This window comes from Penicillium expansum (assembly GCF_000769745.1).
Source record: "Penicillium expansum strain MD-8 chromosome Unknown contig70, whole genome shotgun sequence".
In the NCBI taxonomy this organism is placed as follows: domain Eukaryota; kingdom Fungi; phylum Ascomycota; class Eurotiomycetes; order Eurotiales; family Aspergillaceae; genus Penicillium; species Penicillium expansum.
Genome location: NW_015971495.1, coordinates 126,210 through 151,601, shown reverse-complemented (window position 1 = coordinate 151,601; position 25,392 = coordinate 126,210). Strand labels below are relative to the sequence as shown.

The window sequence follows — 25,392 nt, the reverse complement described above, 5'->3', positions numbered from 1 at the left end:
ATTGGATTCTTGAGACTGATGCCCATAGTATCTACACCTGTAGAATGAATTTTCCGAAGGATTAACACCCCAAGATCCATATATAATAATTTCATCATACAATCCACCCCGGTCAACATTTCCAAGCCGTGGGCGATGGCGCTTCTGGTCGCCTATTTGTACCGTGAGAACTACTAGTGCTATGATATGTTGTGATACCTTGATTATTTTGCTCCACCATGACTACAATCTTGGCTGCAATGATCATTGCCTTTTGAGCTATATGTTGCAGCATGTCGTCGACGACACAGATATGTTTCTTAGGGGAAAACATGCTGTTGGCACAGTGGTCTAACCTAATTAGGAGAAGTTCTTCTTAGCTCTCCATATTCAATAAGAGTGTCCTTCATTATGTTATCACCATAGCAAAATACATACAACATTAGGTGACGGTAAGACTGCTGCAGGGAGTGATCGGTTCCCAGAGTGCAGGGTGACCCCTCCGCACATGAAAGGTACTACATGTATCGCCCGAGTTTAGGAAGTCGCGACTATGAAATTGTCAAGGGCAAGAAATATCTGTGAAAAAGACATTTAAAAAAACATTTACGAAGACTAATTAAAAAGACGTATACTAGACAATAGGTAAGTGTACAATAAGAAGACTTTTGATTGGCCAGAAAATGCTTATTCAAAAGGGGGCAACGCAACAAAGGAATCCAGACGTCATTTCTTTGTTCTTTGTTCTTTCCACCCAAAAGAGAATATTCATATGTCTCACTATTTACTGTGAACAATGAAAGAGTATAAGTCAATACTCACATGCAAAGTCAAGTGACATATGCCTTTTTTTACCGCTTTAAATAATGTGTAGGACCCTATTAATTTTGCTCTTACAATAACTCCAATTAGCGGACTTTTCTATTTTCGGACATCACCTTGTGCAAATGGTTCTCAGTTTCTTTGTTCGTCTCTTTTTTTACTACTGACGCACATATCTGTGCGCTGGTACTACCAACTTCACTTCACCCATAACCTCTCACATTTGCAACTCCTTTTTCTCCTACTTACATGCTTACTACCATCGGTCAAAATGCCGTATCGCTTTGGTGAGTGACTTCATATCATGTTTTCATGTCTTATTACTGGTGTTCCCTTGGTCAATGAATGCATGTCTATTGCACCAAGTGAGAATGCCTGGTTACACAACTTAAAATGTGGCGTTGTGCCCCGATTCACGGACATATTCATCATATATGCTAGCGTTTCCAACAAGATACTCACTTTCCTTGAAACTAAGGAGCTATAACAGCCTCCATGACATCACAGCTAACTTCATGATCAGAGGTTGCCGCTCAAGGCCGCGCTGGCTGCAAAGCCCCCGATTGCCTGGAAGAGAAGGTCAAGATCTGCAAGGGTGAACTCCGTGTCGGCAGCTGGATCGATACCTTCCAGAGCTGGTCTTGGCGCCACTGGTGAGTCCGACTTTGCTAAGATACATGGTGGTCTTGGAAAAATTCATGGCTTCTATCCCTGAACGAATGGCTTCAATTACTGACCCTATCTAGGGGTTGCTTCACCCCTAAGCAAATTTTGAACGTTAAGAATAACATCACTGGGCTCTCCGAGGAGCTTGATTTCTCTCGCCTTGATGGCTTCGATGAGATCAGCGAGGACCTCCAGGAGAAGATTCGCAAGGCTATCCAAGAGGGTCACGTTGAAGATGACGAATGGCGAGGCGTAAGTTCACTTTCTTTAAAATAAGGTTCAAAGACCGTGGATCAATCGATTAACACTTCCTAGGATGTTGAATACAACCGCCCTGGACGTGTCGGGATGCGCCAGAAGACTCGCAAGTCCAAGGTCAAGGGCGATGAGGTTGGTGGATTGCATTTTTTATCCTCATGTCACATAAGATACTGATCTCACCCCAGTCCGAGGAATCTGAGCAGTCCTCTCCTGTCAAGAAGCATGATCTGACCGACACTGAGAACGTTGAGGAGCCCACCAAGAAGAAGCGGACTCGTGGCAAGAAAGCTACCGATGATGATGATGCCATTGCTGATGCTGGCATCGCCGACACTGAGCCTAAGGAGCCCAAGAAGCCTGGCCGTCGCACTAAGAAGGCCGCCGAGGACCAACCCGCCGCTGAGACCGATGTCAAGGTCGAGCGTAAGAAGCCTGGCCGTCCTCGAAAGACTCCAAAGAAGATTTCCGAAGACGAGGGTGCCGATGCTGACACTGAGATGGCCACCGAGCCCACCGAGCCCAAGAAGCGTGCTACTCGCGGCAAGAAGATCGCCAAGGATGAAATTGTCTCTACCGACGTTGAGTCTAAGAAGGAAACCACCAAGCGTACTACTCGTGGCAAGAAAGCCACTACCTCTGTTGTCAACAAAGAGTCCGACGAAGTTGAACCTGCCAATGATGAGCAGTCAACCAACAAGGCGCCCGCAACCCGTGGAACCCGCGGCAAGAAGGATGTCTCCTCTGCTGACAACAAGACTGGCCCTACCAACGGCGGGACCAACAAGTCTATCACTCGTGCCAAGGCTGTCAATGGTACAAATGCCAAGAATGGCACGAAGGCTACGAAGGGAGCTAAGACCAGTGGCTCTGATGCTTCCAAGGACGAGCACGCCGATGAGCTGACCGAAAAACCTAAGCGTACCCGCGGTGCCAACAAAACCAACGGTACCAATACCACCTCTGAGAACAAGCCGAAGCCAACTCGCAGCCGCAAGCCTGCTGCTGATAAGGTTGCTGCCAACTCCGACGCCACCGAGCAGAAGCCCAAGCCCAGTGCATCCGATGCTTCCGATGATGAGCACGCTGATAAGCCGACCCAGCCTAAGCGCACTCGCGGTGCGAACAACAAGGCTAACGGTAACAATGCTACCGCTGAGTACAAGCCAAAGCCAACTCGCAGCCGCAAGCCCGCTGCCGACAAGGTTGCTGCCACCCTCAACGCTACTGAGGAGAAGCCCAAGACCAGTGAATCCGATGCTTCCGAGGATGAGCACGTTGATGAACCGACCGAGGAGCCTAAGCGCACTCGCGGTGCCAACAGCAAGACTGTCGATAACAATGGTACCGCTGAGAAAAAGCCTAAGCCAACTCGTAGCCGCAAGCCTGCTGCCGACAAGGTTGCTGCCGCTCCTGACGCTACTGAGGAGAAGCCCAAGACTAATGGATCCGATGCCTTTAAGGATGAGGACGCTGATGAACCGGCCGAGCCTAAGCGCACTCGCGGTGCCAACAACAAGACTAACGGTAACAATACTACCGCTGAGAAAAAGCCGAAGCCAACTCGCAGCCGCAAGCCCACTACCGACAAGGTTGCTGCCAACCTCGACGCTACCGAGGAGAAGCCCAAGACCAGTGGATCCAAGCCTGCTGCCACGGAGGTCACTGATGAGTCCGCTGATCAGACTGACAAGGAGCCTTCCGAGGCCTCCACTGAGCAACCCGTTGAGGGCGTCGCCTTGAAGTCTGAAGATGGTCCCAAGAATGCCTTCCCCGAAATTACCGAGGAGCCTAACGTCAAGACTGCCAAGGAGTCGGTTGAGGGCGCTACTGAAAAGCCCGTCGGGGACGACAATGCTAACGGGGAGGCCATCGAGTCTTCTCTGGAGGCAGTCAAGATAGAGACGCCGTGTGACGATGACTTCTAAGCTTGCCTGCTCTTCGTGCTAATCTGCCTCACTTTGTGTGGAGGGCCTTACACCCTTGCACTCTTGCGATACCAATTCTGCTTTTTTTTTCTTTGCGTTCCAACTAGTCTTTATCCATCGGATCCTTTTGTGTTTCATGCTCTCTGTTCTAACACCCCCGATGGATGCCAGCTGGAAATCTCCCATTCGCGTTTTTTTCTAATTCTTCCAATTGTTTTCATCCTTTTTTTCCCTCCGGGTGTGAGATTCTGTTTCCCTTGAGCGATGGCTGGTTTGCACAGGCGCACGGTCATATTTTTTGCATTTCTGGGTAGTTCTCACCATCGATTAGCCTGCGAGTTGACATAACAAATTCAATTGTTTTTTAAAATAACTTTCAGCTGTATGTCTTGTAATACCAAGGACCCATTTTCAGTCAAGGTCGTTGGGAAGGTATGAATTACTTTGAAGATGAGCACTACTATGATGCTCTTGTCGGCACGGCTTGCGAGAATCAACCCTCATGAGGTCGTCAACCGAGAAATTACACTTAAAGGGATATAATTACTCAGGTAGAGACAAAAGATTTATTGAATAAGAATACCTGCCCTGATAAAAGCTAAATATGAGCTTGCACGGTCGCCCTTCTCATTCCCCCCAACGACGAAAGAAGCAAAAGCCATTGAAATCCTGCTCTTGTGCAAGACGAAATGTCTGGAACTCCGTAACGATAAAATGCAAATGAAAACCACGGAAAAAAGCTGAATGATTAAGAATAAAAATGAAACTCCGAGACTGAAACCTGTAGAAACGAAAAAGAAGCAAGCAAGCAAAGATGAGAAATCCTATGTGCTCATGTGAGCTGAGAAGATACTATGGGAGACAGAGCTCTCTGCGCTGTTCCCACTCAACTAGACAGCACATCATAGGTTTCCCAGGCCGCGGCTCTCAAGAAGCGCACGGGTGTTTCCATATAACTCCGGGTTATGGACATGAGCCAGCGTGCGAAGATTGAGCACTTTGTCTTGAAGCTTTGGATGGGCTCGCAACAACGACCAGAACTGATCACTGGCGTTATATGTGAGCAAATCAGATGCCTCGGCAATGAAATGAATGAGCCATGATTGGAGGTAATCGCAATCCGCCTCATCAAACTCGGTCCGGCCGGTAAAAGCAAGCGAAGCGACCTCGAGGAGGGGCTTGGATTGGTATAGCTCTGGGTAGCAGTTCCAGGCTACCTGGAGCTTGAATGTAATTCGATATACCAAATCCATCAGGCCAAAACGGCGGGCTTGGAGGTACACTCTTCCGAGGACGATAATGGCGTTTTCCAGATCGAGGCTGTTGCTTACCCCGTTCAGTTTGAAGTTCTGACCAATTCCCATTTGGTCTCCAACTAGGCGGAAGGTAGTGCCATTGTTGGAATCTAGGGCTGGGAATGGAGTGGGATGAGAGAAACCTGAGTTTTTAAGTATGATCAGGCGAGGCGGGAATTCCCCATCGGCTAAGTATTCGCGAATCTGTAGCCGTTCGGGCTGTTTTTCGAGAGCCACGGCGCCTAGAAACACATCTGTGATCTTGGGGGCTTCACGCTGATTCAGGAAGACATGCTTCAGAGCCTGGCTGAGGGTCAAATCGTAGATTGAGAACTCTGGAATTGGTTGCTGGGCTGCCACATCTGCGCCATTAACGCTTGCACTAGCACTGTATAATGAAACGTTTTGGTCAGTGGAGGCGCATTGAGAATTGAAATCAGAGCTTAACGAACCTAGTATCATTTTCCACCTTAAGCGCCCGGTTTTGGGTCATTGTAGTTGGTGGGGAAATGATTGCCGATGAGGTTGGGAGAGAAGAAGTGGGAGGCATCAGAGGGGGGCATGGATGGAATTGCCAGGTCATCCCCAAGCTAGAGTTTTCTCTATCTGCAAAGGGGCTTGGTTCGGACGAAGATGCAGCAGGATTAGTATCTTGGAACAACCCCAAAGTCTGTCTGAACTGAACGCCCTGCGAAGGACGCGGGTCAGAAAATGACCTGATAGTTGCTTGCTGATTAGATGAGCTAGGTGTAACATCAGTAGTAGGCTCCACGCGATCTGTTGGGGCCTCTTGATTCTCATCTTCAGGATCATCTTCATCTTCATCTCCCTCTTCGGATTCGGAGTCACCATGGCTTTCTCCGCAGGAGACAAGGCCCTCATGGCCACTGGGTAAGACAATACGGAGTTCCTTGCCTCTTTTGCCCTTGGCGCCTAGTTCCTGGAGAGACATGTTCTTCCAGAACTCCAGCCCGGGCTCAGTTCGGATGATTTCCATCAGATCGTCCCAGATCTTGGCATCTGGCTCTCTCTCGGCGCGCCGAAGAACATTGATGGTCTTTTCGTTGAGTATATAAATATCCTGGAGACCAACCCATTTGCTTCATGCATGTTAGCTTCCAATTCGTATAGATCAACACGCACACATATTGTCAGAAAAACTGAAATGCAGATCAACAAGCATGAACAAAAGCCAACGGGCCCACATATACATCAATAAACACACAACTTCGAAGGTCTTTTTTGGGTGCGAAAAAAGAGACCAAACTTACTACATATTGCGCCCCGGAAGATACATGGAGTACATGCGGTCTTTCAGATGTGTCACCCAGGCACCCTCAGCCGGCTGGGCACCCACAGGGCGGCGATTAATGTGTCGGCTTGGTCCGAATTTATCAGGCAGGACGACACCAATCCACACGTCGGATTTGTATTGCCGTAAGGAATTCTTGTACCGGACGATAAAGGTTTCGCCGGGCTCCAGAGCACGGGGCTTGCCTAGGTGCCTCAAGCCAGTGGTCAAATAGGTTCTGGGGCCCATTTTGGTCGAGCTGTTAGGCGATGAGGTATCTGAGAATTCACTGTTCTTTTGGGAAGATGACTGCTGATATTGGTCACCGGAAGCTGGAAGTGATTTTCAGTGTCAGTAGAAAAAGGCTTCGCGAAATTGAAAGTCTTTTGAGATACTGAAAGAAGTATAGTTGCCACTGATCTGGTATTCAGTTGTAGAGGCAATGAGTCCGAAAGACGATACTGGGTACTTGGGTTGGAACCGAAAGTATGATGAAAGGAAGCAGCAACTCGCAAATTTGCAGTATTGTCAAATTGTTGGAGATGGTTGCAAATGAATAGTACGCTTAATGAAATTTGAAGAAAAACGAAATGGACATCTGAATGAAAATTGAATGGTTGGCAAGTCTCGCAGGTATGATTCGTCTATATTTTGGTGTCTTGACCAAATCAGAAAGTAATGAGGCCTAGATAACTTACGTTGTATTGTCTTCGTCGGAATATGTAGAAGCTATAGGGTCAACGAGGAGAGAATATGTGCCGTTGAAACTGCCATCAATGTCGGGAACAACGCTGAGCTCCAGGTCTTCAGTGATGCGGTGGTGTAAGTGACGAGTGAGAGCTTCTTGTCGCAGCAAACAAAGGGTTTTTTTTTACGGCGATCGAATTAGTGATTGATCGAGGTTGTCGTGACGATAACTCACAAGCCTCCCTTTACTGAGGTTGTACATGATATTAATAGAAATCATATCGTTGTAACAACGAGACTCCTGAGTCTTAGATATTGCCTAGGTCATCTTGGGGTTCTGAGATTCACTAAAGGAGCTCGAATATGGTTTCATTGGCGACCAGGGAACGAAACTAGGCCTAAATTGATATAGGGCGGATATCACCTGTCCTTCAATTATAATGTGCTACGGAGAGGCTTCTGTTTTATATGAATAAATTTGACTTTGTTCCCGCAACAATAAACAACAAGCGATACAAACGATTCTCAATGACAATTCTTGATGTGATTTGAAAATTTCCCGGAGATCACGAAGTTTCAAAGGGTTTCGGGTATGAATGTTTGTGTAAAGGTACGAAATTTCTGAAAAAAGATTCCTGCGGAAAATATAAACACGAAGTCGCTTTCATGAAAAAGACAAGACGTGGTCAATTGCGATGGGACAAGTCTGGAGATTTAGCCTCTAGAAGCTTTATAAGATTCGGTGCAGTGGTGGGCAACTCCTTGTGACAGGTTTATAGGGTAGAAATTTGAAACCTACTATAGAGGGATTATACTGCTAGATCTCTAATATTGAATCTATGGAATCCATGGAATGATAATATATAACAAATAGATGTAAGACATTGTCATTTTGGACGAATAAGGCCTATTATATAATTTTATTCCATGTCTGGAGGCACTCGAGAATAGTTCTGAAAAATATAGCAAATCAACACCGATACTAATAGCTTCAAATTCATTTATCTACCATATAATCGCTTTTACTGTCTATTTGACCCTACATATATCACATCTTCTCGCCATTGTCTTACAATTTTAAACTGTACTTGCTCTTCGCCCTCAATTGAGGGCCCCATTTGAAGAAGATCCATGGCAGTGGAACACACAGCGCAGCAATACCCCCAAGAAGCGTACTTGCCCAATTGATACCCAAGGAATCAAACAATGACAATGCAAATAGCGGAAATCCGAACCCAAATAGCGAACGAAGAATTGAGCTGCCCGCATTGACGGAGGCAGAACTGTGCACACAGTCAGCCTAGGGTTAATTCACGCATCACAATGCACTCACTAAGGTAGGTAGATGTCAATAAGATAATTGAGCAACTGCTGGAAGATGCAAAACAGCCCAAAGCCGGTAGGAACGCCGGATAGCACTGGTACAATCCAGTGCACAGAAGCTCGGTACCCCGACGACCCAAACCAAAGGACTCCCACCGCAAATGTCACACTACCAATCATAACAGGAGGGAGGCGCCATTCTGGGATAATCACCCCGTTGTTTGCCTTTAGCTTGCGGCGGTAGGATGGTTGCGTGGAAATCACGTACGCCCCGCCTATCAAGATCCCCAGCACCAGGCCCAGGTAGGCGAGTCCGGCTACACCAGGACTGAAACCGTGTACATTTTGGAAGACCAGTGGGTATGCCGATAGAAACAGATACATCAGCCCGTAGATAAAGGCGAGATAAATTGAGGAGAGGCAGATTAGCGGCTCGGTCAACAGTAGACGGAGGGGCCGGGCGAGGTATGTGACTACCAGCGTCCTTCTGTCGAGAACAATCTCTTCATGCTTCGCATGTAGGCTCCAGTCTCCAGTCGTATGGCGTAGTGCGATCGCCTTTTCCGTCAAAAGTACAGGTGCGTACGTCTCATCCAGCCAAAGCATGTCAAGAACAAACCCTGTAAATCCCATAATGCTCCCCAGCCATGCGGTCCAGCGCCACCCGAGGGAGGATGCACATATGAAACCACCGGCTGAAGGTGCCAACATAGGTCCCATCAAGACGTTTATGCAGAATAAAGATGTGGCTGGGCCTCGGGCCGCTCCGTCGAAGATGTCGGCAAATACCGCAGCGGCTACGGTCATGGGTGATGCAGCGAACATACCAGCCCAGAAGCGGCAAATGATGATCGTTTGTATGTTGTTGGCGGACGCGACTCCCAAGGAAAATACCGCAAATCCAAAGATACCTAGCAAAATGGGTAGTCGCCTTCCTTTCAGCTCAGAGAAGGGAGCCCAGAATATTGGACCGGTAGCAAAGCCCAGCACATAGCAGGAGACCCCCAATGTTGCCGCAACATGGGATACTCCATATTCATTGGTGACTTGAGTAGTTGCTGATGAGAAGAGTGATGAGTTGAAACCCACAGTAAATGTGGAAAATGCGAGTGCCACGGAGACGGCGCACCTATGCAAATGATTATTTATTAGCTTGAGGAATAGATTCCGTTGCAGGAAATGAATACAGACTTTTTGTTCAGCGGCCAATTGAAAGGGTGTGTCGGGTCGGCTGGGCCGTCGAACTCGACTATGCCATTTGAGACTTGATAAGAAACCTGTCCATCCATGGAGGTGTCTTTGCCATATCTCTCTTCGGTATGATGCGTACTTGAGCTCATGTTCTTTTTCTCCGCCTCTTGTGACTTAAAAAGTGACTTTAAAGGCGTCTCGTCATATCGAATAGGATATATGGCTTTGTCTAGGGCTTTATAGCAAGCATCTGTTGTCTATTTTAATGGAGATCGGTTCCACTCGGCTTATCATAGAGACAATGCCGTTCACAACCCGATCGGCTAATTCACTCAAGCAGAAGTTCCATGTTGCTCGCGATATTGCTCCACTCCTCGTCTCTTTTGTTTTTGCCAATCTATTTCTAACGTGCTTTTCTTAAGCGAGCGGCACCCCGCACAGGGAGTAAAGGCGATATTCTATAGTTCCATATCTCAACGCTAGTGCCTTTTCTTGTGTAACATACTCTGATTATAATGCAGCCTTTTAGAATGGGCTTTTTGGTACGTTGATGAAGTTTTAGGTCTTCGGGATAAGAGTTGGTTCAGAAATCAATATCCTGTCTATCCACTTCATGCGTAATGATACTATGGTTTTTTGTGGACTGATATAATCTCAGCACCAGAAAGGAAGCTTAATTTGATCATTTATACTTTATAGGAATAATACCCATCTCACTGGTCGTTGAGTTCGTGTGATAAAAATTCATTTTATAGTTTATTTCATTTCTTTGCATCACTAACTGTAGTAGCCTTTATTTACTCTCTCTCTCTAAAACGTTCCAGCCAAGCATTGCCATGGCATGGGCGGCAAGAATAGCTTCCTCATGGGCTTGGTCGGTGGCAGCTGCTTTCGCAAACTCCGGATGGTGACCTGGGATATCTGGAGGGGTTGGAATGCCAAAGACTCCGTGGAAGCTGGGGACCTCATGGGAGACATTTCCTAGGCAATAATTAGCGAATCCGTGGGCAAAATTCATCGAGACAGAGAGCAACATACCCATGTCAGTAGATATGGAGGCTATAGTCTCCTGTTTGGCCAAAACTGTTCGTCCTAGAACACTCATTTCCTGCGTGTAGAGGTCACAGAAATCGTTGTTGAGAACTAGCTCTTTATAAGTGGGAGCCCTGGGTACAATTGTTAGCATGGTTTGGAAAATAGTTGAACTGGTGAATAAACAGAAACCAAGGAATGCATACATGATATAATTGACTTGACAGCCAGTGGCTTGTCCAGCGCCCTCAAAACAACCCTTGCATCTCGCAAGCAGGTCATCCGCGCGGGCGGCAGTTCCGCTCCGAATATACCAGTTCATACGTGTATAGTCTGGGATCACATTTGGGACCTTCCCGCCGTCCTCAATCACTCCATGAACTCGCTCATCTGGTTGGATCTGCTGTCGTAGTATGGAAATACTATTGTAGCTCCCTACTGCGGCGTCCAAGGCATTGAGTCCACGCCATGGATCACCTCCAGCGTGAGCGCCCCGGCCCCGATACTCAACACGAAGCTTGTGGCTAGCGATAGTTTGGAACCCGGCTATCCCTTGGTAACCCTCGGGCAGGCCGCACAGCGAAATAGGATGAGCCATGATCGCTGCCTTAATCTCGGGGTCTTTGAATGCTCCTGCTTCGATAAGCTTGACCTTCCCACCCCCACCTTCCTCTGCTGGAGTTCCAAGAATGCGAACTCGACCAGGTAGCCCCATCTCCCGGACTGCCTTTGCAAGGCCTAGGAATGCGGCTAGGGAAGATGTAGCGATCAGATTATGACCGCAGCCATGGCCAATCCCTGGAAGCGCGTCATATTCGGCACAAAATAAGATGACTGGTCCCCCCACGGTGGTGTTAGTTTCTGCCTCGAAAGAGGTCTGCAAACCGTACGCATGTCGCTTTACTGCCCAACCTCGCGACTCAAGAAAGGTGGTCAGCGTATCATGCGCATAAACCTCCTCATACGCGATCTCTGGGTGACTGTGAATATCCTTGTTGAGTTGTCGTAGGGCTTGAGCCTCAGCATCAATGGCGGCTGCAATATGCCCGCGAACGAGGTCTAGTGAAACGGAGCCCTTCATGGTGATAATCGGTGGGAATGAATTAATGAGGTCCCCTCAAGCATTATTTTGTTTAAGTACTCTTCTTTATCTTTACAAATGTGAGTACTACTGCCAAGCTTGGAATTTAGTGGCAATTGGTTCGAAAGATAAGCAACTATCCAAGTCGTCCATTTTAGGTTGATATACACGATATACAAAACTATAACCCGACAACCTTGGAATGTCCTGTTATATAAATCAATGGACTCTGCTTTGCTCTATGCATCTAGATCGGCATACTACTACAAGATTTGATATCTCCTTCTGATTTCTTCTCACTATACCAAGATTCACAACAATGTTGGACTCGAAGAAAAACGCTGAAGATGCCTCTACCAAAGAGCCCATTGATATAGAGATAACCTCTTGTCAAACCAACACCACTGAGGAGTCACCTCGCCTTCTACGGAGAATCGATGCATTGTCAGTTCAATTCAAACATTCTTTCCCTCATTTATTAACTCTGATGGTTTCATTCATTAGCCTCCTTCCTGTATTGGTAGTATCCTATATGCTGCAGTATTTGGATAAGAGCACAATGAGCAACGCCGCCATCTTAGGTTTACGGGAGGACCTGCACCTTTCAGGACAGGAATACTCCTGGGCATCTAGTTTGTTCAACTTCGGCTACCTAGCAGCCTCCGGACCGATCGCGGTTCTCATCGTGCGATTTCCCGTGGGCAAATTCATGGCTCTTTCTGTGTAGGTGTTGCTACCTTAATTAGTCGTTCACTACGATGAGATCATATTCTGATAATCAGCTAGTGTCCTCTGGGCTATAGTCCTATGCTGTATGGGAGCGACCCAGAATCCAGCTGGTCTTATGGCCACGCGTTTCTTCTTGGGGTTGACAGAGGCTGCCGTGGCTCCGGGCTTCAGCATCATTACATCGATGTGGTACAAACGGTCTGAGCAACCAATCCGACATGGCGTGTGGTTTCTGGGGAATGTTATTTCGGGCTTATTCAGTGGCCCTCTGATGTATGCTTTCGGGCATATCAACAGTTTCCCCGCGTGGAGGGTATATATGACTCATCCCACCCTTCCCGACCACCTCGGGAATTGAGTTTCAAAGCTAACATTAGCTCACAGATTGTATTCCTTGTTTTTCGAGGCATCACAGTCGCCTGGGGCATTTGTCTGTTCTTCCTTCTTCCAGATACCCCCTCCAATGCCTGGTTCCTCTCGGAGACTGATCGAGTTGGCGCGGTCAACCGCGTGAAAGAAGATGTTACGGGAGTCAAGCACACAAAGTGGAAGAAAGAACAGATGTTCGAAGCTCTCACGGATCCAAAAGTGTGGCTGGCCGTGCTGATCATGCTGTGTGTTAATATTCCCAATGGAGGAATCGGAAATGTACGTCTTGTCATCTAATATTTATACTCTAACAATCACGGCCATATCACTAACATATCTCTATCCAAAGTTCGCAGCTATTGTCATTAAAGGAATGGGATTCTCGACTAACAAGACATTCCTAGTGAGCATGATTGTCACGGGTTTCCAAGGGTTTTTCGTCATTACCTCTACGCTTGGCAGCACGTATCTCCCCAACACCCGGACCATTTGGATGGCTATCTGCATAGTCATTGCTCTTGTTGGCGCTGTCGTCATCCGCCAAGTGGACAACTCGCACATTTGGGCGCGGTACTCGGGCTACTGTCTTCTTTCCGCGTATACAGCTAATTTTCCACTACTGCTCTCTCTGAATGTCGCCAACGTTGCGGGTATCACCAAGAAAACCACGGCCAATGCAATGGTAAGTCTTCATACGTCCCTAGAAGCCCATTGAAACAGATTATCTAATAGATACTTCTGCTCTCACAGTGCTTTATCGCGTACTGCGTCGGAAATATTATTGGACCTCAGTTGTTCTTCGCCGACGAAGCCCCAAGTTACCCCTCAGGGTTTGCGGCTATGTTGGTCTGCCTGGGTGTGTGTTTTGCCCTGATAATTGGAATGCGGGTGTATCTCATCTGGAAAAACACACAACGCAGCGAGAAGTTGGCCGGGACGCCCGTGCAAACTGACAGCACTGAAATGTACATTTCAGATCGCACGGATGGTGAGATGCTGGAATATCAATATGTATACTAGAAGTGGTATCGGAGCATGAGGTCTCAAGCTCAGGGTCATGTCGAGCTACATCAATTTTGTTTACCTTCCATATGTTGTTTCATCTCTAGTTTTATATAGTAGCCCGTATATTTAGGCCAGTCTAGGGTAGGCAGTCCTTATAAATCCTGGGCTGTTTGCATTGGAGCTAACGGCATGAGATATAATGTGTGACTCGGCTCCATTTCAATAGCTTGCAATGACCAGGGGACTACATTGATTGGAAACGCAATATCGCTATAATGTAGTAAATATCTATACGGGTTGCCTGTTTGAGGTGGCCGAATTTTTTTCATTTCTATTTCTCATCACCATATAGGCGCGTTGCCAAATTAGTGTCAATGGCATGACCACTGTCGCAAACAAGAGCAGCAGGCTAAGTGCAGATCACATAAGACTGTGCCAAAAGAAAACTCAATCCCAAGGAGTGTAGAGTAGTTGAACGCAAGTCAAGATACGCCGTGGATCCGATTAAAAGCAAATAAGGTTGGTTGTTCGAACCAAAAGGGCGGCCAACCTCGAGAGAAGCGAAGGTCAAGTTGCTGTAAAAACGCAGACCAATGCAAGTTTGTTGTCAATGTGTCATTCTGGTGTAAACATGCATTCCCCGCTTGTTCAATTTCAAGATCTAAGTCGCTCGATCCAATACGGAAATGTCACAACCGCTTAGAAGAACCTCGGCGAACGCTTGGTGCTGGTAGACACGAGTGTAAGCACTCAGGGATCGGCATCGAAAAGGACAGTCAGCAGTAAAAGAAGGATACACAGAGAGCTAGGGCGAGGGAGAAGGAGAAGGAGAAATTGAATCGTACCGCAGCTCCGAGAGATCATCCATGTGGTTGCACATTGCCACAAACAGGTCGAAGAACAACTTGCCCCCTTCCTCCATCTCCATCTGCAAGGTTCCGCTGCTCTTAAAAGTTTTGCGACTGCGGATGATAAGAGCCAGATAATGAGCGCGCAGTCGGGAATCAGACTCGGGTGTGTTGTCATATGCATATCGAGCGGATCGCAAGATCACGTCGGCTGGAATTCCACTCTGAAGACCCTGCTTTCGGAGAGCAAGGCGCTTGAGTTCTTCCAAGCCGTACTTCTCAGCAGCACAGTACACTGTCGTGTCTCGGAGAACGAGATCTCCCACTCCCAGGTGGAACATTGTTGGCTCGCTCGATCCGCGGCCACCGGTTTGATTCGGATCCTGGGCGTTCTCAAGTGACCAAGAGTTTCTTTGCTTTCCACGCAACAAGCGCGGGTAGTAGTCGCCCTTGTATAAAAACTCGAGAACACACGACAGAACCTCGGGTTCTCTATCTCAAGTATAAGTTATTGCTCAATCGAAATGGGTGGGATTGTCTCACTCGTCAGGCAAGGTCAGTTGTTTCGCGCCGTCTTCGGAAAACTGCTCCTTCAGAGCAGAGTTGAAGAACGGTGACACGGATAGGACATCTTCATGGGCGGCGAAGAGACGCTGGTCCCGGCCAACAATCATAGTGATGATTGGGCTGGTAAGTGGGCTATAGGGATACATTATCAGCACATGAATTAAGGTAGATATTTATGGAGGAGTGCAGGTCCGAATTTATAATATAAAAAAGCAAAACACACCTCCCCATTAAGGGACTTTCCACTTTCTGCTTCATCTTCTCCTTAACCAGCTCGTCGTACTTCTTCTTGGCGACCTTGACGGTTTTACCCGCACGGTCCTTAGATACGAAAGAGCGCTTGAACATAACGGCACAGATAAACCCTATAACTGAGATATGCCCGTAGAATATGGTAACGATTGAGGAGATTAACTTGTATTTATTGGAATGAATGATACGAGTTGGTCGAAAGATAGACGAATTGACGCTGCTGGTCATGCACACGTAGCATGTGAGTCTCGGAAGCTCCCCACAGAATTCGTCCCCCGAGGCTTAGTTAAAAGACGAGGAATACGTAATTCTGGGATGACTTTGCATTCGAGAATCTGAAGTGACTCTCTTAGCGAATATTTATCGACTCCGGCAGGCGTGGAAGGAAAGAAAAGAAAGAAGAAAGGAAAGCAGGAAGAGAGGGGTTTAAATGTGGGGGTCAGGTGATATCAAATGTGACTAGAGACGAAGTCACCTGTTGAATGAGGCTCAGGCTCAGGTGAAATTCCGTGTGGCTGACCCCTTAGGGAACCCCGAGGGCTATGTATGTTGGCGCTAAAATCTCACGTCATGCTAGTCCGGCTAGATACGCTAAATCCGAACCTATGAAAATATACATGGCATTTCCGGAGAGCGATACTAACTAAAAGGTATCCATATTCTTAACGGGCCGTGATGGAGTGGGGTTGACGTCAAATGATATATATTTGATTGAAGCTGATCATGTTGGATGACCAAGCATCCAATATAAACAAGTAAGTATACAAACTATGCAACTATTAGGACATTAGATGATATATTAATTATCCGAGATCGCTTTGTCCCCGTAATTAGCGATCCGGGTCGAATATTCCTCCATTATATCGGCTTCTGGCATTTAGCTCAGGTAGCCACAGCCAGCAGTAAGCATGACAACGCCGAAGCTTGCGAAGTGACCGACAGTGACAGCGTACATTCCATTGCCAGCAGAGCAGGACTTGTCGCGCTGACCGTCGCACTTCACGGTGCTAGCCGCGGTGCCAGAGCTGTAGTATTCCTGTGCATGATTAAGGTCGTAAGCGATTGAACATTAGTATGAAAGGAGTTCGATATAGGATAACTCACGGTTCCGTAATGCTTGAAGTTGACGAGCGCGCTTGAGTACATGTTCTGCGATGTATGGTTAGCCACTGTAATATAGCGTCTCTAGTTCAACCATAGCTTACGGGAACACCGTCGAGAACGTTGTTTCCACGGTTCAGGGTACCGGGCTGCGAAGTAGCAAAGGTGGCCCACGCTTCGTTGCCGATGGGGAAGGCATTGAGTGCATTACTAGTGAGCTCCTTGCCCGGGAAGTTCTGGGCCAGTGCAACGTGGGCAATGTAGGTGAGGGCACCACCGAGGGAATGTCCAACCGCCTCCAAAGTGTAATCAGGGTACTTCTCAACAAGCGACTTGACCTCAGCAATGATGGTGTCGTGTACAGAGGACCAGGGTCTGTGAACACCGCGCATGATCTTCACATCGGCAGGGAAGGTCACTCCCGAGAGCTCGGGAGTGATGAGAGCAATGTCAATGTCATTGATGAAGTCGGCGACTAGATTAGTTAGCATGGTGAGCCAGTATTAAGATGAACTGATATTTCCATACTAGTAGTCGATCCCCTCATGATGACCGAGATCTTCTTCTTCTCAGTGGAGTATCCAACGAAGCCCTATTGAAATTAGTCATTTGCCAACGTATAGAGCAAATACCACGCCTACATTGGTGTCAGTCAGGAGGTCATAAATCCTCTTGGTAATTGTGACATCGAAGGCCTTTCCGATGCAACCGGTGTAGACAGCAGAAGAAAGCTTTGCTGCGCGGTGCAAATCAGGGAAAGCAGCGCTGGCTAGAGATAATGTTAGAGCTACCTAGCCGGACAGAGATGGGCTGATGAATTAACATACCAGCAACCGCCCTCGACTCCAAAACAGGTGCAGAAAGAGCCTGGGAGATCAAGGAGACTCCGACGAGCAAAGACTGGTAGTTGAACAACATCTTGAAACTATGTATGAGGATATTATAGAATGATCTTTGAGAGAAAGGCTGTTGGAGCGTTGTCTTTGGATGAACGAAGGCAGACTTTCTCGGGCTGTCTGGCTCTTTAAATAATCGTTTAGATACCCCTCAAGCACATCCCCAGCTATTATCAATATAGTTGCGCCCTATATGCAGAGAAGGAGACTGAATGTGGCGCCAGGTGGGTTGCGTCGGGGATGACATCCCAAACAGGCAATGCAGAGGATGGAGCCAAGAAGTCATCATGCATGGGAATGTATGTTGTACTCCGTCCAAGTGAACCCATTCGGCGAATTCCCGTGGATTTGTCGGGACTTCCCGTCTGGTGACAATAGCTCCAGCAAGTTCAAGTACTACGTGCTATAGGCTTCAACGCCTCACTTGATCTTCATACGATATGGGTCTAGGGCGCCGAGACATGATGTGCACCCAAAAGCCTCGTTGGCTAATCAAAATCGCCAATGGTTACCCGTGAGCCATTTTGGCAATGTTGATGTCTCGAGGCACAAAAAAGGGACCACAGTACGGAATACATAACCATATTAAATTTTGACCGCCTGGTTCCCCGTTACCCACTCGCACAAGACCTCTAAATTAACTCCTGAAGATCCCATTTCTATATAACAAACTATAAATGCAACGAATAGGTCGTCGTAATAATCAAATCAAGAGTTATGGTATAAATACGTCGAGCACTAAAAATTCAAAGTATGGAGAATATGAATACGAAGTTAGCCGATTATACTCCGTACTGTGAAGTGGTATTTTTTAGTCCATATTAAATTCTAGGTCTTTAAACCGAGAGCAAGTCAATTTAAAATACTCGGCATACGAAAAGAAGGAAAGGAAGTGGGGGAATAACCTTTACAGAATCGAAGGTAAGTATACCTTATAAACAAGCCCCACTTAGTCACACTATCATATAATATAAATTTGCACAACATATGTGGAGGTAGGCGAATAAGCAAACTAAGGTTTAGAACAAAGACATAAAGAACGATCCTTCAGCATGTGATAGCATGTGATCTTGGCAATTTTTTTAGATTTCTTTTTGGATATCCCCCTACCCCCCAACCTCGATATTATTAAAGCCAGAAGAGTAAGAAGAGTTAGCCACGCAAAATAGGATATAGGAGCCGAAAAATATGTAAAATTTGCAATGTGGCTTTTCATGTATGGGATATATGATAGGAGGATGGAAACTATGGAGTACTCGTATTACAAACCGTGCGGGGCAAAGTCTCAGCTGCAAGGTACTATCCATGGATATAGCGGATATAGCGCGGTGACAGAATTCGTACTCGTACCGTTGTGTGGGGCAAAAACATGAGCAACCAAACGTGAACTTGGCAAGGCTAGCGCCAGAAACGGCTACAAGATGGGCTAGACGAAGTAAAATATTTGCGGGGAAACGTGGCAGAGGTCATGCCTTTGATTCAACCGCCTTGGCCTTTCGACTCCAGAATATATTAAAGCTTCAACTCCGATCGACGCAAATTGATGAAAGATCGTCATTATATTCCACCAGAACTAGAAAGGATCATACCGGCTGTGTTAGTTAGGAGATATCGGCGTCCGTAACCGGGGATCCCGAGCTGAAACCGGGCCTTTTTCCTACCCGTTACCCGTGGGCATTTTCCTCTTGTTTCCCTCTTGGTGAAGCTTTTATTCTTGGACCTTGGCGTGGTATTCTTGAGCGTGAAATTTTATGTTGAAGCGAATCAGTTGACAGTTTAGAGTTCGGCATCTGGGGACCGAGGTTGGCTCGTGTTTTGGGGAGAAATTAGGTAGAAGATGCAGGATGTTAAGTTAATTAAAATATGCAGCCATCCCTCAATGCAGAAGCGGGGTTCCTGTACGAGGGTTTGATCAGATGGATCAGATGGTCACGCTTCGGTATTCTTGGCCCATTTGTTCTCTGCTAGTGCACAAAGTGCATGGTTGCCAGAGCTAAAATGGATACATTCGATTCCAACGTATGTACCTAAGAGCTAGGACAGTAGTTAATGATCTAGTTTTAAGGTTAGTAATTCCCAATCAACGAAAGCAGAAATCCATGGCGCAGTCTTTTGTCTAGCGGGATTTAAAATACATGTGACTGGAGAACCACTGTCTCGGTTTTTCAGGCACCGATATACTGCAGACGCGTCGCATGGTACCTTACATTAGTACATTATGTACTCCGTACTACCTAACTCCGTATGTTGTATGCACATAGGTACAGGGTTTGTGTGGGGCACATGGGGAAACGAACGCGTCGAAAACTCTATCTAGCACACACCGGATGACAATAGTATTGAGACCCCGTCTCTTGGCCTTCGGTTTCCGGTGCATCCGACAACCCTCGAAAGTGAGTAAAACAACTGCCAAGATGAGGTATTGTTTTTTTTTTATAGAAAAAAAATCCCTAATCCGGTAGTAGGCTCAGCTTAACTGAAGAGCTGGCGTGATAATATAAGTAGACAAGCCAAGCAGGATTGTCGGCCGACCGACGGAGCTGGTTGATCCTACCATGAATGGCCAATAGCTGATTGCACGGATATCAAAAGATCAGCTGGTCAGGAAACTCCCAGCCTTGGCTCACCTGGGCATATCCTTGGAACTTTGGAGCCTTGGAACCTTGGAACATAAGAATCTTGGAACATTGGAACGGCCCCCCGTCTAGTCCTATTTGGACAAGGTGGCTTAAATTAATCCTATTTGGGCCGTTTGATCCGGTCGTATACAACATACCATAAGGTGTGAGAGGCTGCAGGGAACCCTTTTCCCATTTAGACTTACAAGTCAGACATCTCCACCTCATTCTTTCACGGCAGATGCGGTGTCTAATGCGGTGTCTGATCTTGTCTCATGTGCTCTTTCGCTGCAGACAAGGTCTTCGGTCAAGCCGTTTTTCCCTGTCGGAGAGCTTTCGACTTCACGTTATTTTCTAAAGAGCTATTCTTCGCTTTGATCCCGTCCTTACTTCTGTTGATGGGTGCAGCCACGCGTCTCTGCATATTACTTCGCCGACCGGTACATGCTCGACGGGGACCATTATATGGCTCATACTTGACTAGGGTGTAGTTTCGGCCTTTGCAATTCTAGGCCTCGTCAGGCTCATTCTTATCGCAACTAGTCAAGGCGCTACAGCACCCCTTTCCGCTCCGGCTGTCGTGCTGTCCTTGCCCGCCGCGTGTGGGATTACCATTTTATCTCAATATGACCATACTTGGTCCAACCGTTCATCGTCCTTCCTAGCCTTCTACCTATGCCTCACAGCTCTACTCAGGTCTGCCATGTCCCGTAAATACCGGCCTCTTGGAGCATATTACAGTGTGGTAGGTGCGACTCTTACTACCTTGCCGGTGCAATTGTCCATGGCGGTACTCGAGAGTGGACGTTTGAGAGTTCTAGAAGATACAAAACTGTCTCGAGAGGAGAAAGCTAGTTTCGTGTCTCGAGGTCTATTCCTATGGCTTAATCGCCTTCTACAGATCGGCTACAAGCGCACCCTGACCACGGCCGATCTAAGACCGATCCATCGCAATCTCTGTACATCACAGTTAGATATTCAGTTTTCAGAGACATCTACAAGACACTCGTGTTTGCGTCATCGTTCTTTTCACAGATCTCATAGATAACACGTAGGTTTAACTAACACATGCAGTTTCGTATTTCGGTCTACCTGACCGAACTCTTATGTGTCAGGTCAGTACCCGTTCATCCCAATAATCCCTGGGCTGTATCTCACTGGGTTCCCCTTTGTACAGCCGTTTCTCTCCACCGACCTGATACGCTATCAAGGAGATGACTCTGCTCCCAATAATCAAGGGCATCGTCGGTGCGTCATTCCTTGTCTATGAAGGAAGTGATGTGAGCTCTACAAACTACAATTGAAATGACTTTCTAATCTAACAGTCGATCTTAGATTTCGAGAGGCCGGTATTTGCATTTGAACTACGAATCCGTGACTTTTATGTGTGGAGGGCTTATCGATATTGTCTTCAACAAAGTGATTCAGTTGCGAGAAGACAAAGAGAACGAGTCAAAGCACTGACTCTGGTGAACAGCGATGCTCAACGAATCTCCACTATTCTAGCATTCCCACACGAGCTTTAAGCAGGAGTACTAGAGACTGCGTTGGCCACGTAGCTCTTATGGCAACAAAACGGGCCATCAAGCTTGGCGGTCGTAGAGATGGCGCTTGGTATGTTGTTTTTTTCCACATCAATATCCATGTGTGGCAACACGTCCTGATTTTCCTGTATAGCTAGTACCGCATTATCTACTTTCATCCAAAAATTCAACTGGAACACAACAGCAGAGATGTATGAAAGCCACCAAGAACCGAGTCTCTACCACACGGAAGATATTATTATCCAGAAGACGGTCACACACGGGCTGACTCCCTCTCCGGACCACGTGGACTTTTGCAGTCACTGGGCATTACCGTGATTGAAACAAACCATGATTATACGCTATGATATTCGAGATAGACTGCTGGGCGGCAATACTTTACAATGTCCGCCAAATTAATTAAACTAAGCATCTAGTCTCCTGCGACTCACCCGTACCTTCACTTCAGCCAATGGTATCGATACTATTATTCCTTCGGAGTCGATAGCTACAAAGGCTCTAATATTGTCGGCTACTAGCTAGGATTATACACTATGTTGCAGGTTCTACCACTCATCATGGTGGCGATCTGGCTGGGGTTAGCAATGTTTGCTTTATGTCTATACCATCCCTTGTTGTTTTCTTCAAGCTTTTGCCTTAGTCATATGATGATGAAAATTGTCCCTGCATCTAGATTTGGGGTTCACCGTCAACTACTCAGGACTGTAAATTCCACTTCACCAGTACCACCGACTCAGGAGTGCTCAATCGGTTCACTCAAGACCTAATGATGGTCGATATGAACCTACCTATCCATATGTTGAATACCAGAACGAAACTACGGGAGTGTATGACTGAGGTTATCCTACTCTCCGTAGCAGCAGTCTATGCCCTCACCGTGCTATCAGCTGTGATGTTCATTCATTTCCTCATTCAGTTCTTCTATCTCCGCACTTCAAAACAACTGCATCAGCAGGAATTGTAGTCCAGGCAAGCCTCCATACCAAGGTCCTCGAGACATGTACAGGCCTGAGGATTATTCGTGCCCATGTTTGGCAAGATACTTGGCAACAGTGGTTCCTCAAGGACCTAGACAGATCGCAACTTCTACTTGCTTTATACAATCCAGTGCTGGCTACAACTTACATTGGATCTGCTCGTGGTCGGTCTTTCTGTGGTTGTAGCCGGTATGACCGTGATACCCGCAACCAAAGAACCATCGGAGCCAACAGTGTTGCATTTCTGGACCTCACCACGCTAGGCAGCACTCTAACCAGGCTTATCAACTTCTGGGCCTCCCTAAAGGTTTCTTTGGGGGCTATTTATAGAATCGAGGCCTTCGAACAAAGCACCCCGCCCGAACTAGGAGACTCTAAGAGACGCACTAGATTCACATAGGGGCTGTAGCGACAAGAAAATATAGGATATTTCCGCTGGGTGCACGATCAAAGAAAAGGTGGAGAGTTCTAGGGAATTGTCCGCCTAATAGATGATGTAACTTTCTCCAGTGGTGGGGCTCAGTTGTGTTCTTTAGCTCGCACCATTCTAGCAGCGAGTCATCGGTTAGGTGGTATCATTCCGTTCAATGAAATGACAAGCGGGGAAGTATTATATCAAAGATCAAGCCAGGCTAGTCATCGACCCTAGTACTGACATGGCAAATAACCAACGAGTTCGAAGCTTGATCGAAGAGAAATTGCCTGATAAAACGACAATCGAGGCAGCAAATGAATACGGCCTGATTCTTGTTATGCATGACGGGAAGGTCATTCACTTCGGTAGTCCAGTAGAGGTCTTTTCCTCCTTGGTGGACCAGGAAGTCTTTTCTCGTATATCTAAACAGCCGCCAAGTCATGGATTTATCTCATGATTAGGTGGGCAGCATCCATATCCCCATACCTTTGCTACCTGTGGCGCCACTAGGATAATAAGCATGAACAAACCACTCATAGTAACATGGAAGGTACCCACTAAGCCGCTAGTGTTAACGTAGTTGGTCTAATCCTTGCAAAATAAACCGCCCCAATTTAGTGGCGGTTACAAGGCGGGTCTTATTGGTGTGGACAGTGGTACATCTCGCTTTTAACCCCACTATACTTGAATGAATTCAGTAATAAGCAATATGTCACCCGCATCATGCATGTTCCAATGGGATTGCGCCTGCATGTTACTATTTAGTGTGCGGCGCCAGCCGTCAATTTAAGACATCCCCATTGCCATGTCGCAATAATATCACCCCCATCGCTTCCCGACTCGCCATGACAGCTAGTGATATAGCTGGTTCGTTCTTCAAATATGTGTCAATCCCAGTCGCTGTTGCGGTTGGGTTATATGCGATCCTGCTAGGGTTACTCACAACGTCAACATTCCAATCACATGTCGTTTATCTACACACGATTCAGATGACATGGTTCAAAGACCTCAATGTCCCCGAAACCTTTGGGTTCATGAGGAACCAGGTCACTCCGTTTTCCATTAGAACGACGGACGGCGAATGGCTGTACGCTTGGCATATTCTTCCTGTGGAATTATATCGCAAGCACCAAATGCCTCTTATCAAAGAGCCAGTAGGCTTTGTATCCGACATCAAGTCTCGACTGGCATTTCAATTATTGCGGGAGGACCCCGAGGCTCGTTTGATTCTTCATATGCACGGCGCTGGGGGAACCGTCGCCTCGGGCTACCGGGTCCCAAATTATCGTGCGCTCTCAGCGGGCAATCCTGGGAAAATTCATGTTCTCACATTTGATTACCGAGGATTCGGCAAGAGTACTGGGATGCCATCTGAGACCGGGCTCACAATCGATGCCCTTGCCGTGGTGGACTGGGCAATGAATATTGCAGGCGTCCCTCCATCTCGAATTTTGATATTTGGTCAATCCATGGGCACGGCCGTGAGCATCGCTGTGTCCAAGCATCTTGCTGTACAGAATCCACCAGTAGTCTTCGCAGGCACAGTCCTAGTTGCACCGTTTGTGGACGTCGCGACATTAGTCTCAACTTGTCGAGTCGCGGGTACCATTCCAATCTTGTCGCCGGTTGCAAGGTTCCCTTTCCTCTTCAAATATCTTCAGCGATTTATTCGAGACAAGTGGCTGAGCAAGGATTCTATTGCGCAATATATCCGGGCTAACGAGCTGAACGGAGAAAAATACCGAATTATGATAATCCACGCCGAGGATGACTATGACATTCCATGGCACCATTCTGAACTTGTGTTTTGGCATGCGGTCAATGCTTCAATGCCGGCGGGGATCAGTTACGACGATCTTGAACAAAAGAAGCTCGACTCAAAAGCAGATCTGGGAGCTGCCGGGTCTATGATGGAATGGAAAACAGAGAATGGGGTCATTCACGAAGAAATTTTGAAAACTGGATTGCACGATGTGATCATGGGGTACCCAGTAGTCACAATGGCCGTGATGCGATTTCTTGAGGCGGCAGATCCATCATTCACGCCCTGAGTTCAATCGGTATATCATAGAACAGGCATAGATACGGAAAACATGATCATGCTGTAAAAAAACGAGTGGTCTTCATTTGGTAATATTTACTATAAAACACTAGCGGGTTGCACTCGTGAATATATATATACCAGCATCCCACTTTAAACGAAAGATACACACAATTGAGAAACTTCCACGAAGCAGATCTCCTAGTGGAAGGAGAACTAAAGCGTAAGCAACGAATGAACATGAAGCTCTTGTCTTAATTCAAAAGATTTTCGAGGATGTTCGAGCCAAGTCCATAGATGGGGCAAGTGTGGCGGTGCTAGTGATGCGGTGGCACATGCGGGGTTGCCAAGCCACCGGTGATATCATCACGAGGAACAGGCTCGAGCGAGCATGTGAGCGAAACAAAAGCTTGGTGTTAGCGTGCAAATTGGCGATCTGCGATATCTTCTGATCATCAAATCATTCCATCTGACGTA

The 25,392-nt window shown here is 47.0% G+C and overlaps 7 protein-coding genes across 7 annotated transcripts; 3 read left to right on the top strand and 4 right to left on the bottom strand.

The window, feature by feature from the left end:
• Nucleotides 1–1,072: 1,072 nt before the first annotated feature.
• PEX2_026970 (PARP-type zinc finger-containing protein) lies at nucleotides 1,073–3,653 on the top strand (the record flags this gene model as incomplete). The annotated part of the gene is made up of 5 exons (XM_016739972.1): nucleotides 1,073–1,088; nucleotides 1,325–1,454; nucleotides 1,548–1,719; nucleotides 1,783–1,857; nucleotides 1,914–3,653. The coding sequence occupies 5 exons, from the start codon at nucleotides 1,073–1,075 to the stop codon at nucleotides 3,651–3,653; spliced, it is 2,133 nt and encodes a 710-aa protein (XP_016593619.1).
• A 902-nt stretch (nucleotides 3,654–4,555) lies between these two features.
• On the bottom strand, nucleotides 4,556–6,488 carry PEX2_026960 (uncharacterized protein; the record flags this gene model as incomplete). The annotated part of the gene is made up of 3 exons (XM_016739971.1): nucleotides 4,556–5,336; nucleotides 5,401–6,048; nucleotides 6,220–6,488. 3 exons carry the CDS (start codon nucleotides 6,486–6,488, stop codon nucleotides 4,556–4,558), a joined length of 1,698 nt encoding a protein of 565 aa, XP_016593618.1.
• Nucleotides 6,489–7,995: 1,507 nt separating this feature from the next.
• On the bottom strand, nucleotides 7,996–11,553 carry PEX2_026950 (Peptidase M20; the record flags this gene model as incomplete). The annotated part of the gene is made up of 6 exons (XM_016739970.1): nucleotides 7,996–8,209; nucleotides 8,260–9,378; nucleotides 9,441–9,669; nucleotides 10,242–10,421; nucleotides 10,479–10,606; nucleotides 10,679–11,553. 6 exons carry the CDS (start codon nucleotides 11,551–11,553, stop codon nucleotides 7,996–7,998), a joined length of 2,745 nt encoding a protein of 914 aa, XP_016593617.1.
• A 319-nt stretch (nucleotides 11,554–11,872) lies between these two features.
• On the top strand, nucleotides 11,873–13,671 carry PEX2_026940 (Major facilitator superfamily domain, general substrate transporter; the record flags this gene model as incomplete). The annotated part of the gene is made up of 6 exons (XM_016739969.1): nucleotides 11,873–11,997; nucleotides 12,058–12,276; nucleotides 12,340–12,595; nucleotides 12,667–12,930; nucleotides 13,001–13,333; nucleotides 13,402–13,671. 6 exons carry the CDS (start codon nucleotides 11,873–11,875, stop codon nucleotides 13,669–13,671), a joined length of 1,467 nt encoding a protein of 488 aa, XP_016593616.1.
• Nucleotides 13,672–14,461: 790 nt separating this feature from the next.
• PEX2_026930 (BTB/POZ domain-containing protein) lies at nucleotides 14,462–15,419 on the bottom strand (the record flags this gene model as incomplete). Its single annotated transcript, XM_016739968.1, has 3 exons — nucleotides 14,462–14,996; nucleotides 15,048–15,203; nucleotides 15,295–15,419. 3 exons carry the CDS (start codon nucleotides 15,417–15,419, stop codon nucleotides 14,462–14,464), a joined length of 816 nt encoding a protein of 271 aa, XP_016593615.1.
• Nucleotides 15,420–16,200: 781 nt separating this feature from the next.
• On the bottom strand, nucleotides 16,201–17,342 carry PEX2_026920 (putative alkaline lipase; the record flags this gene model as incomplete). The annotated part of the gene is made up of 6 exons (XM_016739967.1): nucleotides 16,201–16,359; nucleotides 16,428–16,472; nucleotides 16,529–16,899; nucleotides 16,953–17,016; nucleotides 17,066–17,193; nucleotides 17,252–17,342. 6 exons carry the CDS (start codon nucleotides 17,340–17,342, stop codon nucleotides 16,201–16,203), a joined length of 858 nt encoding a protein of 285 aa, XP_016593614.1.
• Nucleotides 17,343–23,719: 6,377 nt separating this feature from the next.
• PEX2_026910 (alpha/beta hydrolase) lies at nucleotides 23,720–24,925 on the top strand (the record flags this gene model as incomplete). The annotated part of the gene is made up of 1 exon (XM_016739966.1): nucleotides 23,720–24,925. One exon carries the CDS (start codon nucleotides 23,720–23,722, stop codon nucleotides 24,923–24,925), a length of 1,206 nt encoding a protein of 401 aa, XP_016593613.1.
• Nucleotides 24,926–25,392: the final 467 nt, after the last annotated feature.